A 17583-nucleotide genomic window follows, 5' to 3' on the forward strand; every position below is an offset into this window, starting at 1 on the left:
CTTGATGGCATTATGTGATGTCATCAGGGTGCGACCGCAACTTACCTCGACGGTGACGGAGGGGACAGGCAGACCATAGATGTCGTGGATCAGAGCTTGCTGTGGAGAGAGAGAGAGAGAGAGAAGATAGAGTGAAGAGCCTGTATGTGTGTGTGTGTGTGTGTGTGTGTGTGTGTGCGCGCGTGAGTGTGAGTGTGCGTGTGCGTGCATGTGTGTGCGTACATACCGATGGCCGGTCCATGCTGGAGGAGACAGCAGCTGTGACAGTCAGGTCGTTCTGGGCGTCGGCTTTAGGCAGGATGTCTGAGGGGAAGAAGAGAGGAGGCCTTTCACTCCAAAACACCCCACAGCCATTTGGGGGTGAACTTGTCAAAATGTCCCTTTAAACCAATGGTTCCCACACTGGGGTACGCGTACAATGTAAGGATAACTCGTGAAAATAAATGAAACAATATAATAAATCTGCTCAGGAGGCACTAATTGCAACTCTTTCACTCCAGTTCTTATTGTGTAACGTTATATTCTTCAAAAGGTGGGTTATCATTCATTCATTGCATCGTATGCTGTAGTTCTTCTCTTGCAGTTGTCTAAGCAAAATGTTGTAGTCGGGTAAAGGGGGTGCTTGGATTCAGAACTCAGGGAAAGGGGGTAATGAAGCCAAAAAAGGTTAGGAACCATTTAAACCAGCAGACAATTCAAACCAAAGATTTACTCCATACCCCAAATGGGACTATTCTACCAGCAAAAGTCTTAACATGCATCTTGACTTTATTACTATGAAACAGCTGTCTCCATGTACCAGATCACTGCTAACCTGCATCTGACTGGAACCAAGGTAACTGCCCCCCCCACCCCCCACCTGGAATCTACAATGGGCAATACTACCTTTTACAGCCCCTGGTAAATATATGGTAAATTATATTATATTATTGGATCATTGCCACTGGCAAATAAGTAGGCATGGTATTACCAGGCTCCTTACATATCCCTTGTAACTGGTTATGCAATAAACACAAACTTAGTTGAGTTGATGGGTAATAGAGGAGGTTTTTCTTAGTATTTTAGCTGGACCAAACATTAATCTATCAAGACTTTGATTGAATCAATCAGGATTGTATACATGTTAGGGCTGAAAGATATTGGAAATTGAAATGTCTAGTAAGCTCCAGTGATCTCTGTTTCTCCTGTCCTACACTGAGTCCTGGTGGCCTGTGTGATGTTTATATTGTCCTACCCTGAGTCCTGGTGGCCTCTCTGATGTATCTCTGCAGCTTCTTCATCTCGGCCTCCACTTGCTCGTAGTCGGCCTCCCGGGCATCCACCTTGGGCGTGGAGAAGAAGGAGGGGTCCGTCCCCATGTAGGAGCACTGCAGGTGACCATCTGAACTCAGGGTCACCACCACCCCCTTCAGCTCCCTGAAAATAAGGCACAGGATGAAACTACTACTACTTCAAGATGGAAAAAAGTGAAATATCTGCGGGGGTTTATACCAATTGACCTTTTTTCATGGCAGTGATTTTGTGTCTAAAAGGCAGGGTAAACACAGGGGCAACCAAAACATCATCGAAGGGTTTCCAACATCTAATCCATTTAGGTGTTCCAGTGCTGGGGCCCTCAATGTTTAGGTTGCACTTGAGTTTACCCTGCCTTTTAGACACAAAATGGCTGCTGTGAAAAAGGCCCATGAAACAACAATTACTTGGCTGGATGATTTATTGATTTCAAAATGACTTTTTTTAAATTTGCAGTATATTGTGTGCACAAGCTGTAGACTGCCATTTGCATTAACAAAAATGAAACAATATGAAAGAGGGGGAAAAAGCAACAACATTCTAATTCTAAAAACTAACTGATAATGAATAACAAAAAGTTTATCGTATAAATGAAGTCTGATGTAACAAAATGTTACATTGTTTTAATGGGTTATGCCTTCTCTCTCTCTCTCTCTCTCGTTATACTCTCTGCATCTGTTTGTGAAACTTGTGTTGATTTGATTTCACATTACTCAGCCTCCCGGGGAAAGGAGGTCCGGCCTGTAGTCAAACCTCGGATTGAAGAAGAACAATGCGGATTCCATCCTGCAATCGTGCAACAATGGACCAGCTCTTTACTCTCGCAAGGATCCTGGAGGGGGCCTGGGAGTGTTGCCCATCGGGTCTGCATGTGTTTTGTGGATTTGGAGAAGGCTTATGACCGGGTTCCCCGGGGGATACTGTGGGAGGTGCTGCGGAAGTATGGGGTAAGGGGATCACTACTCAGGTCCATCCAATCTCTGTAGTCCCAAAGCGAGAGCTGTGTCCGGGTTCTCGATTCGTTCCAGGTGGGGGTTGGCCTCCGCCAGGGCTGCGCCTTGTCACCTATCCTGTTTGTGATATTAATGGACAGGATTTTGAGGCGTAGTTGTGGGAGGGAGGGGTTGCAGTTCGGTAGACTGAGGATTGCATCGCTGCTTTTCGCGGACGATGTGGTCCTGATGGCATCATCGGTCTGGGACCTTCAGCACTCACTGGATCGGTTCGCAGCCGAGTGTGAAATGGCTGGGATGAGGATCAGTACCTCTAAATCTGACGCCATGGTTCTCAGCAGGAAATCAGTGGATTGTCTACTTCAGGTAGGGAATGATTCCTTACCCTAAGTGAAGGAGTTCAAGTATCTCTGGGTCTTGTTCTCGGGTGAGGGAACAACAGTGAGGGCCGGAAATCGGTGCAGCAGGAGTGGTATTGCGTTCGCTTTACCATGCCGTCGTGACAAAAAGAGAGCTGAGCCAGAAAGCAAAGCCCTCGATCTATCGGTCGATCTTCGTTCCTCCCCTCACCTCTGGTCATGAAGGATGGGGTCATGACCGAAAGAACACAATCGCGGATACAAGTGGCTGAAATGGGTTTTCTCAGGAGGGTGGCTGGCACCTCCCTTAATAAGGTGAGAAGCTCAGTCATCCGTGAGGGACTCGGAGTAGAGCCGCTGCTCATTCACGTAGAAAGGAGCCAGTTGAGGTGGTTCGGGCATCTGGTAAGGATTAGGGCTGGGTATCGCCACTGACTTCCCAATACGATACGATTCCGATACACAAGGTCCCAAGTCGATACGATTTCTGATACGATACGATATCGATATTTTAGTTACAATACCAGTTTTGCTTTGAGATTCTCAAAGAACTAATGCTGTAAATTGTACAAGGAACCCTCTAACCTGGTGCATTATTAAAAAATATTAATATTTTACATTAAGAATTTACCATAAAGCAAGCAGTTGCATCATGTAATTCTTTTTTATTTAAACATGACCAACATAGTCATTCAACATCTTATCTTTCTTTACAGTCTTCTGTCTCTTTCTTTACAATTCTGTGAGAACAAATTTAGATTTCCACTATACAACAGAATCATTGAACAGCAGCATGTTGTAAACAGTGTTTCATAAAGTATAAATGCTTTGTAAATCAAATTAAATCAAATTAAATACAGCTCATGAACATTTCCAGTTCACAAACATTATAGTGCACAGATTTGAGGTCTGTACATCTGGCTCATGGTGCATGCACAATGCACATGTAGCCTACAGTATTTATGTTTTTGTTTCAACGTCAACTTGAAACTATGTTTTAACTACCACACACAGCCTATACTATTATAGCCTATGTTTATTAAAAAAAGAAAAAAATAATAATTGTAAAATGCAATCTATACTGGGATTTATATATCGATATTTGTTCCTTCACATGAATATCGATTCAATATCGATATATCGATTTCTTTAACCCAGCCCTAGTAAGAATGCCACCTAGTCCCCTCCATAGGGAGGTGTGGCACGTCCAGCTGGGAGGAGACCATGGGGAAGACCGAGGAGCTAGGTGGAGATTATATCTCCACGCTGGCCTGAGAACGCCTCACGATCCCCCAGTCAGAGGTGGCTAATGTGGCCAGGGAAAGGAAAGTAAGTTTGGGGTTCCCTGCTGGAACTGCTACCTCCGCAACCCGCATCCCGGATACGTGGTTGAGGATGATGATGATGATGATGATGATGATGATGCATTGTTTTCACCTTATGGTTGCATTGGTAGTTTAGTGCTTCACAGTGTATTGTGCTGTAAAACACAGAGTGAGGGCCAAGTGTTTTAAACCAAGTCAGGTTTGTGATATGGAGAGAGGCTAAGAGAAAGGAAATGCATGGTGATGCAATAGTGTGTGTGTATGTGTGTGCGCGCACATTAACTGGTTGCAGATGTGTTGTGGTTCCAGGCCAGTGAGGCGGTAAAACACACACACACACACACACACACACACACACACACACACACAGAGTTCAGGTCCAGAGCAGCGGTCGGCTCCACACCTGCACAGGAGGGCGTCTGAGGGGGCATAAAACATTCACTTTAACTGCTGCGGAAACACACACACACACACACACACACACACACACACACACACACACACACATATACACACACACAGATGAAATCACACATTCATACACAGACACATGATCAACTGCGGCAGAAACATGCACACATTCATAAAAACGATAACTCTCACACGCACACATGCTCCCCCCCATAACCCTGAAAGAAAATGGGCTCCGACCACAAAGAGAGACTGAGAGAGAGAGAGATGGAGAGAGTTGTAGATTCTGAAATAGTCCTATGCAACAGTAAAGATGATATATGGTGGGCGTCTGGCGTAGCGGTAGATTCCCTGGCTAACAATACGAGGGTCGCAGGTTTGTATCCACCCCTGGCTTGGTCGGGTGTCCATACAGATGCAGCCAGCCAAAGTGGGACCAATGCACCGCGACTGTCCTGCGTGCAAAGCGCGGCGCTGCTGCGGTGCCGATATTTTTTTACTTCTGTTTTCACCCACCAGGAGGCGCAAAAACACATAGTCAGCAGAGGGTAACAGTTTATAGTGTTTAGACGTCAATAAACCGTATTTGCTGTTAGTATATGAGTGATTCATCCGATGTCAAGTGGATTTGAGAATGATTGTATTGTATTGTGGTACACCTGCTGTGGGAGATGATTCTTGGGGAGGGTGTGTTGTGCAATCACAGACCGACTGAGCCGATTGCCTCCGGCCGGTTGTGGCTGTGATGATGGGGTTAAATGACAGAGCCTGCTGATCTCTCATTGTTGCTGGGGAGCTTGTGTTAACATGGGCCTGCTGATCTCTCAGTGTTGCTGGGGAGCGTGTGTTAACGTGGGCTACACTCTTGGGCGGAGGCTGTCATTCGCAGTGGTTAGCGCTGCCGGTGATGATGATAGCGAGATAGGGGGATGCCCCTGTAGACAGACAGGGCCGGGGACTTCATAGCCGAGTGAGTCGCACCGCTCTCCAGCCTATGTCCAGCGTTGGGCCCGCCGCCTGCGCTGCCAGCACCGCCGACTAAAAGCTACTGTGTCCCGAGGAGTCGGACGGTGCCATAAAGCCTTGACCCCGGGGGAGGGTCTCGCCAGCTGGGCGAGTTAAGTTTTTAACCCTTACTTATTATTTCATTTAGGCCTACTGTATTTATTGTGTGTTTTCCCTACCCGCCTTGCCCTTGGGCACGCGTAACGGAGAGGAAAAGCTGGGAGGTTTCACTGGGTGGCCAGATTACCTGTGGGTGGGGGTCGTCCCACTGTCCCTGTTTGACATGTTTGACCCGGGCGTTTTGGGGTAGCCCCTCCTAGTGTGGAAACCTGTTGCGGAGTAACCTATACTTATTGCACGCTTTGCGTGCCACCTTTTTACGAGTGCTGTGCTGTGCGTAATCCTATCGCTTGTGCATTTGCAGTGATTTCTCTTGTCAGTGTGAAGTGCTTCTGCCTTACGACAGGGGGATAGGCTCTCTCTCCCAGTGACATTTGGAAACCCGTGTTTCTCCCTGTGATTCCCTCAGTTACTTTTAAGTCCTCATTGTACAAAATAAAGCTGTATCTATATTTTCCTCATATTCTCGAGTTGTGTGTTGTTTGGTCTCCGACAGAGCCCTTACCGGGCTGGTTTATTACAGTATTGTTTGTTGTATTGTCTTGTGTATAACGTAGCCTACTGTAGGCTACCACAAAATTGTCTTCTTGTTTATTCTGATGCATAAAAAATTCAACCTATGGTAAATGCACAGCTGTTCAGCAGGGCTGATGCTCTCCCTGTACAACGTTAGTTAATAGGCTATGTTGTGTATAAAGTTCTCTTTAGCATAAGCCCTATATAAAGCCACTGACATAGAATATGACTGAATGAATGAACAACAACAACAACAACAACAACATTGTGATTATACTGACATATGTGTGAAAAATGTGATGTGCTTTTTCCTGGGTTCTGTACCAAACAAGCATGTTGCCTTACGTCTGGAGAATATGATTTGTAGGCGGGGCATCTCTGTAGCGCCACAATGCTTCATTTAATGCTATGTTGTGATACATTTGACCTTGATCAAATAATTGCAGCGTCCTGCGATTTGGATATTGCACCATATTGCCATATTGCGATTTCCATTGCAATTTGATTAATTATGCAGCCCTAGTCTAGCCTGTAACCAGCACCAATGAATCCTTCATTAGAGTCTGGACGCTCTGCTATCTGCCACTCCTCTCAAAAAATGCAACTCTGCAGAGGCCTCAGCAATTAGGGGTACTGTATGATTGGCTCATGGTTGATGAGGGAAGTATTCTACTCAACAAACTGACAGCTCTCCGTGAACACTGAGCTGTTACCGCATTTACCGTGAAATGCTGCGGAGAGACCGGTCTTGCCGTGAACACCGGACACATCGCACAAGAATTACTCAAACTTCCCACATTGTACTGGAGTCTCAACAAACAGTAAAATACTATACAACACAACACAATGAGAGCACTAACAAGTCGATCAGCAAGTTGTAGCTCAGTTATGTCTGTAGATCAGAAACTATACTTCCGTTCTATATGTGGAACAGAAACTATACTTCAGTTCTGTCTGTAGATCAGAAGATAGATAGATAGATAGATAGATAGATAGATAGATAGATAGATAGATAGATAGATAGATAGATAGATATATAGATAATTGATCCCCTTGGGGAAATTCGGGTGTCCAAGCAGCTCATACAGTCTGATAAAAAAACATATAAAACACAGATTAAAATGACAAGACACATTAGAAGAGAGGAATAAAGTGCACACAGAGGTTAAAACCATGCAGTGTTATCTTAAAAATAGATAAAAGCATAAAAAAGACATCGGATAAAAAGTGCCAATAAAAATTATATTATTAAAAAGTCCGATAGTGCAGTAAAAAGTCCACGCATGTAATGCAATTAATTAATAAATTGCACCAGAGTCCAGTCAGGTCATGAGGCCCTGCCCCTGGCAGAGTTGTACAGTCTGATGGCTGTGGGGACAAAGGACCTCCTGAAGCGTTCCGTCCTGCAGCGTAGTGAGAGGAGCCGACCACTACCACTGCTTCTCTGGCCTGTCAGGGTGGTGTGGAGAGGATGGCTGGTGTTGTCCATTATGGCCTGCACCTTGCGGTGTATGCCTCTCTCCACCACAGTCCCCACGGAGTCCAGCCTTCTACCGAGGACTGAGCCAGCCTTCTTCACAAGCTTATCCAGCCGACCAGTGTCCTTCTCCTTACCGCTGCTTCCCCAGCAGGTTGCAGCGTAGAAGAGGACACTAGCCACCACCGATCTGTAAAACATGTGCAGCATTTCACTGCACACATCGAAGGACCTCAGCCTCCTTAGGAAGAAGAGCCGGCTCTGCCCCTTCCTGTAGCGTCTGTGTTCTGCGACCAGTCCAGCTTGCTGTCCAGAAGTACTCCCAGGTATTTGTAGGTCTCCACCCCCTCAATGTCCACCCCACAGATGTTGACTGGGTGAGGAAGAGGGGGCTTAGACCTACGCAAGTCAACCACCATTTCCCTGGTCTTGGAGGCATTCAGCTGGAGACAGTTGTTATTGTTCCAGTCGCTGAAGGACTGAATCAGTTTTCTGTACTCTCCCTCCTGTCCATTCCTTAGAAACGTAAGTTGTGACTATAACTATGGATCTATGAGACCGAACGATGACCGTCACCACGGTCTTAACAGTGAATGAATGCCATTCCTTGTACTTAACCTCGAGATTCTATATCAACAAAGTCATGTGACTGACCTTAGGAGGCTGGACCCATAGGCGGAGCCTATAAATACACCTAGGTGTCCGCGCCAACTTTCTCTTGCCTGGAACGCCTCAGCCCATTCCTAGCGACAAGAGATGGTGACGGTCATCGTTCGGTCTCATACTGTAGATCCATAGTTATAGTCATAACTTACGATCTATTTCGACCTCACTCAGACCGTCACCACGGTCTTAACAGTGGATGACTCATACCATCAGGGTCGCCAGGAACGGAGGACTCCACGCAGTCACCTCTCCGTCCAGCAGCTGACAGTACAGCAGCGCCCAACGGTGCCGGTGCCGCCACGTTGACCCTGTAAAATCGAGCAAAAGGGCATGGAGCACTCCATGATGCTGCTGCACAGATCTCTGCAATAGACACCCCTGTTAAAGCAGCCCAGGAAGTGGCCATACTCCTAGTAGAATGTGCCACCACATTACTAGGGACAGGAAGGTCCCGCCCATCGTAGGCATGAGAAATTGTGTCGACCACCCAATGTGATAACCGTTGTTTAGACACGGGAAAGCCCAGTTTGTTACCCCCGTAACAGACAAACAGCTGTGAGTGTGAGTGCCTCAGGGACTGAGTGCGTGCCATGTAAGCCCTTAACACCCTTACTGGACACAATGTTTGCAGGTCTATGTTGCCCACAGCAGAGGCCGGCCCAGGCTGAAATGAGCTGATTTAAATCACTTGGTTCACCATCTGGAAGTTCACAACCTTGGGGAGGAACGAGGGATTGGGCCACAGTGACACCCCAGTGTTGTCAGCCTTCCACCTCAAACACTGCTCACTCACAGATAAAGCGTGTAACTCACTTACTCTTTTCGCTGAGCACATCGCTAAGAGACACAGCGTCTTATGAGAGAGGGACTTAAAATCTGCTTGCTCCATAGGCTCATAAGGAGCCTGAGTCAGTGATCGCAACACCAAGGTGAGATCGCATGATGGAGCTCTCAGCACCCTGCCTGGCCGCAGACGGTATGTGCCCTTAATAAACTCTGACACCAAGCGGTGTCTCCCAAGTGACGCTCCATCCACCGCTTCATGGAAGCTGGAAATGGCGGCTGCATACACTTTATAGTGCTAGATGCCCTCCCTGCTTCGAAGAGTGACTGGAGGAAGCGAAGACTCTCTTGAACATGGCAGGTGGCTGGGTCTAGCTGCCGATTGCGACACCAGCTGGAGAACACCTTCCATTTCTATACTATAAACTATACGAAACTATACGTCAGTTGACTGTCTTTCTAAAAGCCGCCAACAAAATAGCCAGAGCATTGCCCGACTGGGCTGCTCGCGTAGCAGCATTGTAAGAACGACACACCAATATGTCTGTCTTCTGACATTCTCCAACTGGGCAACGAGGGTTAGTAGTCACTCACTCAGGACCCAGCGATGTCAATGCCGCCATCTCCCTTTCAACTGGTGGCATGTCCGCCAGCCCAGTCTCGGGTCCATACTGGGGCCTCGCCAGCCTGCGACACCCAGCATTGAACTGCAGTACAGCAGTAGGATTGTCCCATGTCTTTCTGAGCATGTGCAGATAATCTGGAGCTGCTGGGATCAAAACTGATGGTTGGGACCAGGAAATACCAGCCCAGACCCCATCTACTGGGGGTGGAGTCTCCACCGGCACGTTCAGCCCCACAATCTTGGCTGCAGTCAAACACTTTGATACAATATCAGTGGGTGAGATCCCATTGCCACCATCACTGCCATGACTCGACTCTGTGCCACGCAGTGAGGACCTGAGTCTGCCATCCTCCGACGCATACAACGAGAGGGCATCCAGGTGATCCAGCCTCTCACGCTGATATGACGGCAGCCCACTATGGGAGGACAGAGGTAACTCTTCTCTCTGGTCTCGTGACTCTGCTGTGTCAGAGACAGAGCGCTGATCCTCTACCTTAGATAGTCTGTCTGATAGACTTTGAATAGCTGTCAGAATGTTCAGCTGGGTGTCATCTTCTGCAGCATGCGGCCTCTTACGAGCAAGTCTCCGCTCTTTTCTCCTCTCTTCATCAGGACCACGTTCAGGAGAGTGCTCATATCTGTGCCTCCTGCCCCACCCTCTAGAAGAGCGTCTGCCATCACTCGACTGGGCCTCTGGATGCAGAGCTGTTTCTGTACTCCCCGCAGACTGTTTCAGTCGCTTGGCTCTTCTACGCCGCTCCTCCAGAGAAAGCTCCATAGCAGCCCCGCATGGGCTTTCAACATCCTCCATCACATGTGCCAACCCCAGGCAGGGGGGACACTCACGGTGGCCATCACAGGGGTCCATAGGCTCATCACAAAGGCGACATGCTTGAGAGGCCATTCTCCAACCGACTACGAATAGCCTGAATGAGGAGAAGGCACCAAGGCCAACCAGCACCTTTCTGATATTGGAGGGGGGGGGGGGGGGCCTAGGTTATATATCTTCCCCTTTTATTTATTTTATTATTATTATTATTATTTTAATAAATGGATAAACAATTAATTAATTAATTCAATTAATTAATACTTAAAACACAACCTAGAGTTGGAAGACTCGAAGGCCCAACAAACCCCACTCACTGCGAACAGCAAGCACCTGGGGAAAGACAAACAGAAAATCCACTCAGATTTTCTATGCTTACCTGGAAAAAGATAGGTTAGAACAATAGTAGTTCACTTACCAACTCTCTTACTAGCTGTAGAATACTCTCTACCTGCTTAATCAACCAGGTGCAAACAATCAAGCCACCTAGAAAGGAGATGTGTTAACACTTTATGAAACACTCTGCCATGCCTCTAATGTGGCTAGGTTAGCTTACCAAACTTCCAGACAAACCACTTGCAATCCTCAGGGACACAAGGCGCCTGCACCAAAGTGACGGATTGACTGCAGTGGAGTGTCAAGAAAATTCACGGTACTTACCGGTCTTGGATTAAGCGAGAAAGGCAAAGAGGAAGTCAGCGCGGACACCTAGGTGTATTTATAGGCTCCGCCTACGGGTCCAGCCTCCTAAGGTCAGTCACATGACTTTGTTGATATAGAATCTCGAGGATAAGTAGAAGGAATGGCATTCATTCACTGTTAACACGTTCACTGCCGTGGACGAGTCAACTCGTCAAAAAAAATCCAACGGTTGACTGCCGTGGACGAGTTATCTCGTCAAAAAAAAAAAAAAAAATTTTGACGGTGGGACGTGGATCCAAGCCCCCTACGTCTCCTATAAAAATATGGGAGCCACCGAACGTGTACAACCCATTCCACCGACCCACTAACTGGCGACAGTGCTCTCCAGACTAGAGAAACCCGAGCAAAAACAGCAGAAAAAAGCGTGAGGAAAACGTGGCGAAAACGCTTTCGCTTTCGCGCTGGAGCTGGCGCACAACATGGGGGATTCCTAAAATACACTCTGGGTGCAACACACGCAGCAGAAAGCTCAAAAGCCCAGAATCGCACGCAGCTTCATCCCAGCTCTCATCCCAGCTCACATCCCAGCTCGCAGAAACGCCAAGGAAACCCCAGAAACGCCATCTAGGCGGCAGAGACTCGCCTGGCATACACTCTGCCTGCAGAGCCCCAGAGAAACACACACGGAGGGGAGGAGTTTGCAGGAGAGGGGGGGGGGGGGGGGGGTGCTGTTATATTGAACTAAACTATTACGGTAGTTTAGTCTCTCTCTCTCTCTCTTTCTCTCTCTCTCTTAGCTTATGCTTACTGTGGAATAAGTGTACGCACGCACGCACGCACGCACGCACACACACACACACACACACACACACACACACACACACACACACACACACACACACACACACACACACAATACAGTATACACACTTGCCCAAGGGCACCCATAATCACAGGCATGTGAGGTGGTTCTAAAAATCTATTTATCTCAAAACTCTCTGAAAATCTATGAAACCATGCTGTATTCAACTGCTAATGCCTACATAACAGAACATGATAAAAACGAACTCTTTTAGACAGAGAAAGCACACATTCTATTAGTTCTTTTGAGATATTTTGTGTTCACAAAGTCCTAGCAGAAAGGCTAGGACTAGGCTCTTGAAAGATGAGCCAGAATCCTCAAAAAAACCCTTGGCAGAAGCTACCTACTGATTGGAAAAAACTGTTGGCAGTGAATGTGTTAAGACCGTGGTGACGGTCTGAGTGAGGTTGAAATAGATCTATACTTCAGTTCTGTCTGTAGCTCAGAAATTATACTTCAGTTATGTCTGTAGATCAGAAACTATACGGCAGTTCTGTCTGTAGATCAGAAACTATACTTCAGTTCTGTCTGTAGACCAGAAACTATACTTCAGTTCTGTCTGTGGCTCAGAAACTATACTTCAGTTGTGTCTGTAGATCAGAAACTATACTTCAGTTCTGTCTATAGCTCAGAAACTATACTTCAGTTGTGTCTGTAGATCAGACACTATATGTCAGTTGTGTCTGTAGATCAGAAACTATACTTCAGTTCTGTATGTAGATCAGAAACTATACTTCAGTTCTGTCTGTAGATCATAAACTATACTTCAGTTCTGCCTGTAGATCAGAAACTATACTTCAGTTCTGTCTGCGGATCAGAAATTATACTTCACCTATGTCTGTAGATCAGAAACTATACTTCAGTTCTGTCTGTAGATCGGAAATTATACTTCACCTCTGTCTGTAGATCAGAAACTATACTTCAGTGCTGTCTGTAGATCAGAAACTATACTTCAGTTATTTCTGTTGATCAGAAACTATACTTCAGTTCTGTCTGTATATCAGAAACAATACTTCAGTTATCTGTAGATCAGAAACTATACTTCAGTTCTGTCTGTAGATCAGAAACTATACTTCAGTTCTCTGTAGATCAGAAACTATACTTCAGTTCTGTCTGTAGATCAGAAACTATACTTCAGTTCTCTGTAGATCAGAAACTATACATCAGTTCTGTATAGTCACAGATCCATACCAATAACTCAGCGCTTACCACACCAGCTGCTGAGACCTCTTTCACAACTCACTTTCTGGCACCCACGCTGTTTAGGAACAGGTTAGTTTGTATTTCTGTCATCTGTCATTAACGTTGGGATTGAGACCTCTTTTTCGACAGACATAGCGTCAGTGTTACAAGCGAGGGCTTCCAAGACAGGTGCTAAATCATAAGCTGCCATTGTCAACTTTGAGCTCCAAAACTCTTGCCTCTTAGAGTTTGGTCACTGACCGATTAGACAGCACAGCGGTGATGGCCCAGCGCTGCTCTGTCAGCCGTTCAAACATCTCGCAGACACTGTTCAGGATTGTATCAGGTGGTGAGGGGGTAGTTGCATCTGTGTCTGCTTGAACTCCAGTGCTTAAAGGTCCTTACACATCATGAGCATTTTTTTGTGCGATTAATCGCACGTCAATAATATTTTCTGAACCTATATCAGTCAATGCAACCGTGCATACCAATGGCAAAGTTTCACTGAGCGTTATTGCAGCGTTTATTTTTTCGGACCAAGGTCGGTTTTTCAGAGATTCGCTTCCGAAGTGCACACATCTGTTGCTGTAATTGACAGGTGGGTCAAAATTGCATCGCAATTTCGTGCTGTCTATTCGCATTGCTCTTGGTGTGTAACAGCCTTTAGATGCCACTGTGCTGTGATTAAAGTGACTGACCAGCTTCCCTGCTGCAGAGATGACACGTTGGAGATAGCAGGCAAAGCCCTCATTAATGGCCAACTGTAATGTACAGTATGCACGAAGCTTGGGACTGATAGCCATCTGGCCCCCATGCCTCCACAGCCTCATTCAACTTCTCAGATAAGTTGTCGGATGTGTGTCATACTGGTATGGCCTCTGTTAGCAGAACTGCTGGTTTCAAATCCCAGTTTTCATTGATGTAGTGGCATGTTAGAGTGATGCAACTCTTGGTGGTTAAGGCCGTCCAACAGTCAGTTGTTAGAGCCACCTTGTCGGCTGAACGTAGCGGCTCCTTAAGCCCATCTTTATGTTTCTTGTACTGCTTCTCAACACGGGTAGTTATTGTGCCTCTTGACGGGACACAATAGCCTGGTTCAATGAACTTCAGTAGCTCGCAAAATCCCTTGCAGTCCACCACGCTTAATGATGTCCTCTTCCACCATAAACCAAATCTTCTGTGTTATTGTCTCTGCACCGACATCACTACAGCTTCTCTCGGCTAAAACAGATACAATAGACCCTTTTCACGGGGGCATTTTGTGTCGAAAAGGCAGGGTAAACACAGGTGCAAGCAAAACACTAATGAGGGTTTCCAACTTCCAATCATGGAAGTTGGAAACCCTCATTACGGTTTTGTAATGAGCACCTGTGTGCTGCTCCACTCTGGAGCTCTCCATGGTGCTGAACCTGTGTTGAGGCGTTTTGGCCACCAATTAGCAATTTTTTACCATTTAGTCGGTCCTAATTACCTACGGTAATTAAAAAATCCAGCTCTGTTAGGTCACCCGCAGGGGTGCTCTTTACAGAGCTCTTTATTTTATTAGATTATTATTTATTTTTTTACAGAGAAAGAAACAATAAATCAGAGTCAATAAATCAATTTGATTCAAAGATTAAGGGAAGTATGTATTAGGAAGTATGGGTTTGGATAAAACAGCAAGTTGGTGAACTGTACCAGAGATTGCTAAAGATAAACATGATATTCTATTGATGCTTGTTGCCCTAATGAAGGCCAGTAGGTCAAAACATGTTGCTGAGAGTTTTTATTGTTATATTGTGAATTAAGTATTTTACTAAAGGCATTTTAACCTTTTTCTGAGAAGAGTTGCCTTGGCCCATGTCATTTGATGTTGCTGTAATTCCTGCTGATCACTGATAGAGCTCAATAAACCTCATAGATTCCCCCTTTAACAATTAAAAATTGGCTTAATACAATAATATCATCCAATACAGTATAAGCAAAGCCAGCACTACTGAAGCACTGATGAAAACTAAGGGTGGTAAGCTACTCTGTGTGTGTTCCTCTCCCACACTCCTCTACTATGTCCCACCAATAGACTGAACAAGACGATGACTATCAAGTGCCTTAAAACAACACATGCTCAAACTAAACCAAACACGAAACCAGACACACTATCTCCAGCATCTAAAACACACACACACACGGAGACCACATCGTTTGTCACCCGTGTTTGCGTTTGCATTGTAATTGTATCAAATTGCGGTTTGATTGTGGTAGTTTGGAGGAAGACACATGATTGGCTGCGGCCGGCCCTTCCCTCTCTGCTGTGATTGGCCAGCTGGAAGACATAGTCGGGTCATTTCCTGATGAGAATCACACGCTGGATTTCACAAGCTGATAAACACAATAATAACACATGCTAATCTGTGTGTGTGTGTGTGCACGAGCATGTGTGTGTATTTACTGAATGTGCACATGTATGACTGCATCTATGCTTGATGCTTGTGTTGTCTGTGGGAGAGAAAATGGGGAGAAAGTGACACAGCATGTCCAAAATCTGTAAAAATGTGTGTGTGTGTGTGTGTGTGCATGCATTCGTGTGTGCGCCGGTGCCTGAGAGAGCTTTCTCTTTGTGTAAGTGTGTGTGTGTGTGTGTGTGTGTGTGTGTGTGTGTGTGTGTGTGTGTGCGCGTGCGTGTGTGTGTGTGTGTGTGTGTGTGCGCGTGCGTGTGTGTGTATGTCATTAGGTGTGTCATTTAGTGGGTGCTTACATAGTTCAATTTAAAGTCTTGTTTATAAAGCCCTCTGTCTTTGTGTCATCCCTTTCCGAAGCACATACCTGCCTGGATATCTGTTACCTTAAAACACGCGCGCACACACACACACACACACACTAAAGCATGCACAGAAGCGTACACACAGATGTCAACGAATGAGCTAATTACTAGAACACTATAACCATTTGGAGGGGGAATACTCCCTTAAAACACTACTGTATAAAAACATCCCTTAAAAAATCATAAAAATAATTTGTTTTCATTCCGTGCTATCCAAACACTGTGTGAGGTGTCAATTTTTTTTAACCCTTGTACCCTCCTGGTCCGGCTGGCCGGATCTAAGCGATAATCGCATATCGGAAATTTGGAAGATCTTGGAACGAAACGTCTGAAATTCAGCCCAGGTTTCCTTTATGGTTTATTATGGTAATTGACCTTGCCAGGACTAGAAAAAAATCATCCTGGCACCAAGAAACTCAAATTAACCTCAAGTTACTCCTAAGTTCCGGCTGCACGGTCATTGACTTTCATTATAACCGCCTTTTTGAGACCTCAGGACAGGAAATTCTTACAAAATTCATTTTTTTCAGCGGGCATCCTGGACCAAATACCTTGAAATTTGACCTTAATATCTAACCTTGGGGTTGATTGAACATTTGGTGGAGTTACAAGGCTTCAAAATCCATTGCATAGTTTTCCCATTGATTTCAATGTTAATTTTTTCGACTCCCAGGTACTTTCCCCAAAAATAATTATTTTTCTGATCTTACACCTCTCAGCTCGAGTCAAGACATGACATTTGTAGCTTCTATTGTGTTTGCCGCCGCCCCCCTATTTGATCAGTGTTGGCACAGCAACCAAAAGCATGCAGTTTGATATGAAATATACAGTACAGTGATCGTCATGGTAACATGACCTGGGAACGTGGATTTTCCGGTGCAAACTAATGATTTGAAGCCTTTAGACCGAGATTGATGGATGAATGAAGCTATTTTGTGTTTTTTGTGAAAATTAGCTGGCAGTTGAAAATTGGCAGTTTCATGTATTTTTCGTTAAATTTACCTTCTTTGAAAGTACGTCGTATCTCAGCGCCCGTTCGTTGTAGAGACTCGCCACTAGCATGGCTGGAATCGGCGTCGAAAATTGACTCTAGATCTCTAATATCGTCGTGATCTGACGTTCTAAGAGCTTTCTATGACTTCCGGTTTGAGGTATGCTCAAAGCACCGAGGCACAGTAAATCCAATGCCGACGAAGGAGCATCTCGGGCGGGGAGGCGATCAGAGCGTCATAGGTGGAGCCCAGCGTGTGCTCTCTCGCTCATGGCCTTAATGGCGTCGTTCAAGCGTGTGTCTTCACCCGGATGCCAAACCACGGATATGAGGTATGAGGAATGGAGTCACCAATGGATAAGAATCAATAAAAAATAAGAAAATAGTTAATTATGAATATAAAAAATAAGTACTAATATCAAGATCCATGACTATGGACCAGTATGTGCTTAGTAGGAAAAAATGCAAATTTGCAATTCTCAAAAGATGGAAGATGGAACAAAATCCGCGAAAAATGTGACCAATAAAAAGCTATGATAATCCCACCACCCGCCACCAGGTGGCATTCATGGGAAGGGGAAAAAAATCATATTTTGTGTTTTCTACTGAAAATTGTATTGTACAGTAAGTACAGTAAACTGGCATTGGAGGGGTTAAAATTCAGAGTAAGCATGAAATGTTGATATGAGGTATGAGGGATTAAGTTACCAATGGATAAGAATCAATAAACAATAAAAAAAAAATATA

At 45.4% G+C, this 17583-nt stretch overlaps 1 protein-coding gene across 1 annotated transcript in view; it reads right to left on the minus strand.

Moving 5' to 3' along the window:
* Positions 1 to 17583, minus strand: part of bbs9 (Bardet-Biedl syndrome 9) — a gene marked incomplete at both ends in the record, with an annotated part of 588136 nt that overhangs the window by 444136 nt on the left and 126417 nt on the right. The window contains 3 exons of the mRNA XM_083636722.1: positions 46 to 99; positions 227 to 303; positions 1235 to 1416. Coding sequence (XP_083492848.1) covers positions 46 to 99; positions 227 to 303; positions 1235 to 1416 — 313 coding nt within the window. The remainder of the gene's footprint in view (positions 1 to 45; positions 100 to 226; positions 304 to 1234; positions 1417 to 17583) is intronic.

This window comes from Poromitra crassiceps (assembly GCF_964638095.1).
Source record: "Poromitra crassiceps genome assembly, chromosome: 1".
Lineage (NCBI taxonomy): Eukaryota > Metazoa > Chordata > Actinopteri > Beryciformes > Melamphaidae > Poromitra > Poromitra crassiceps.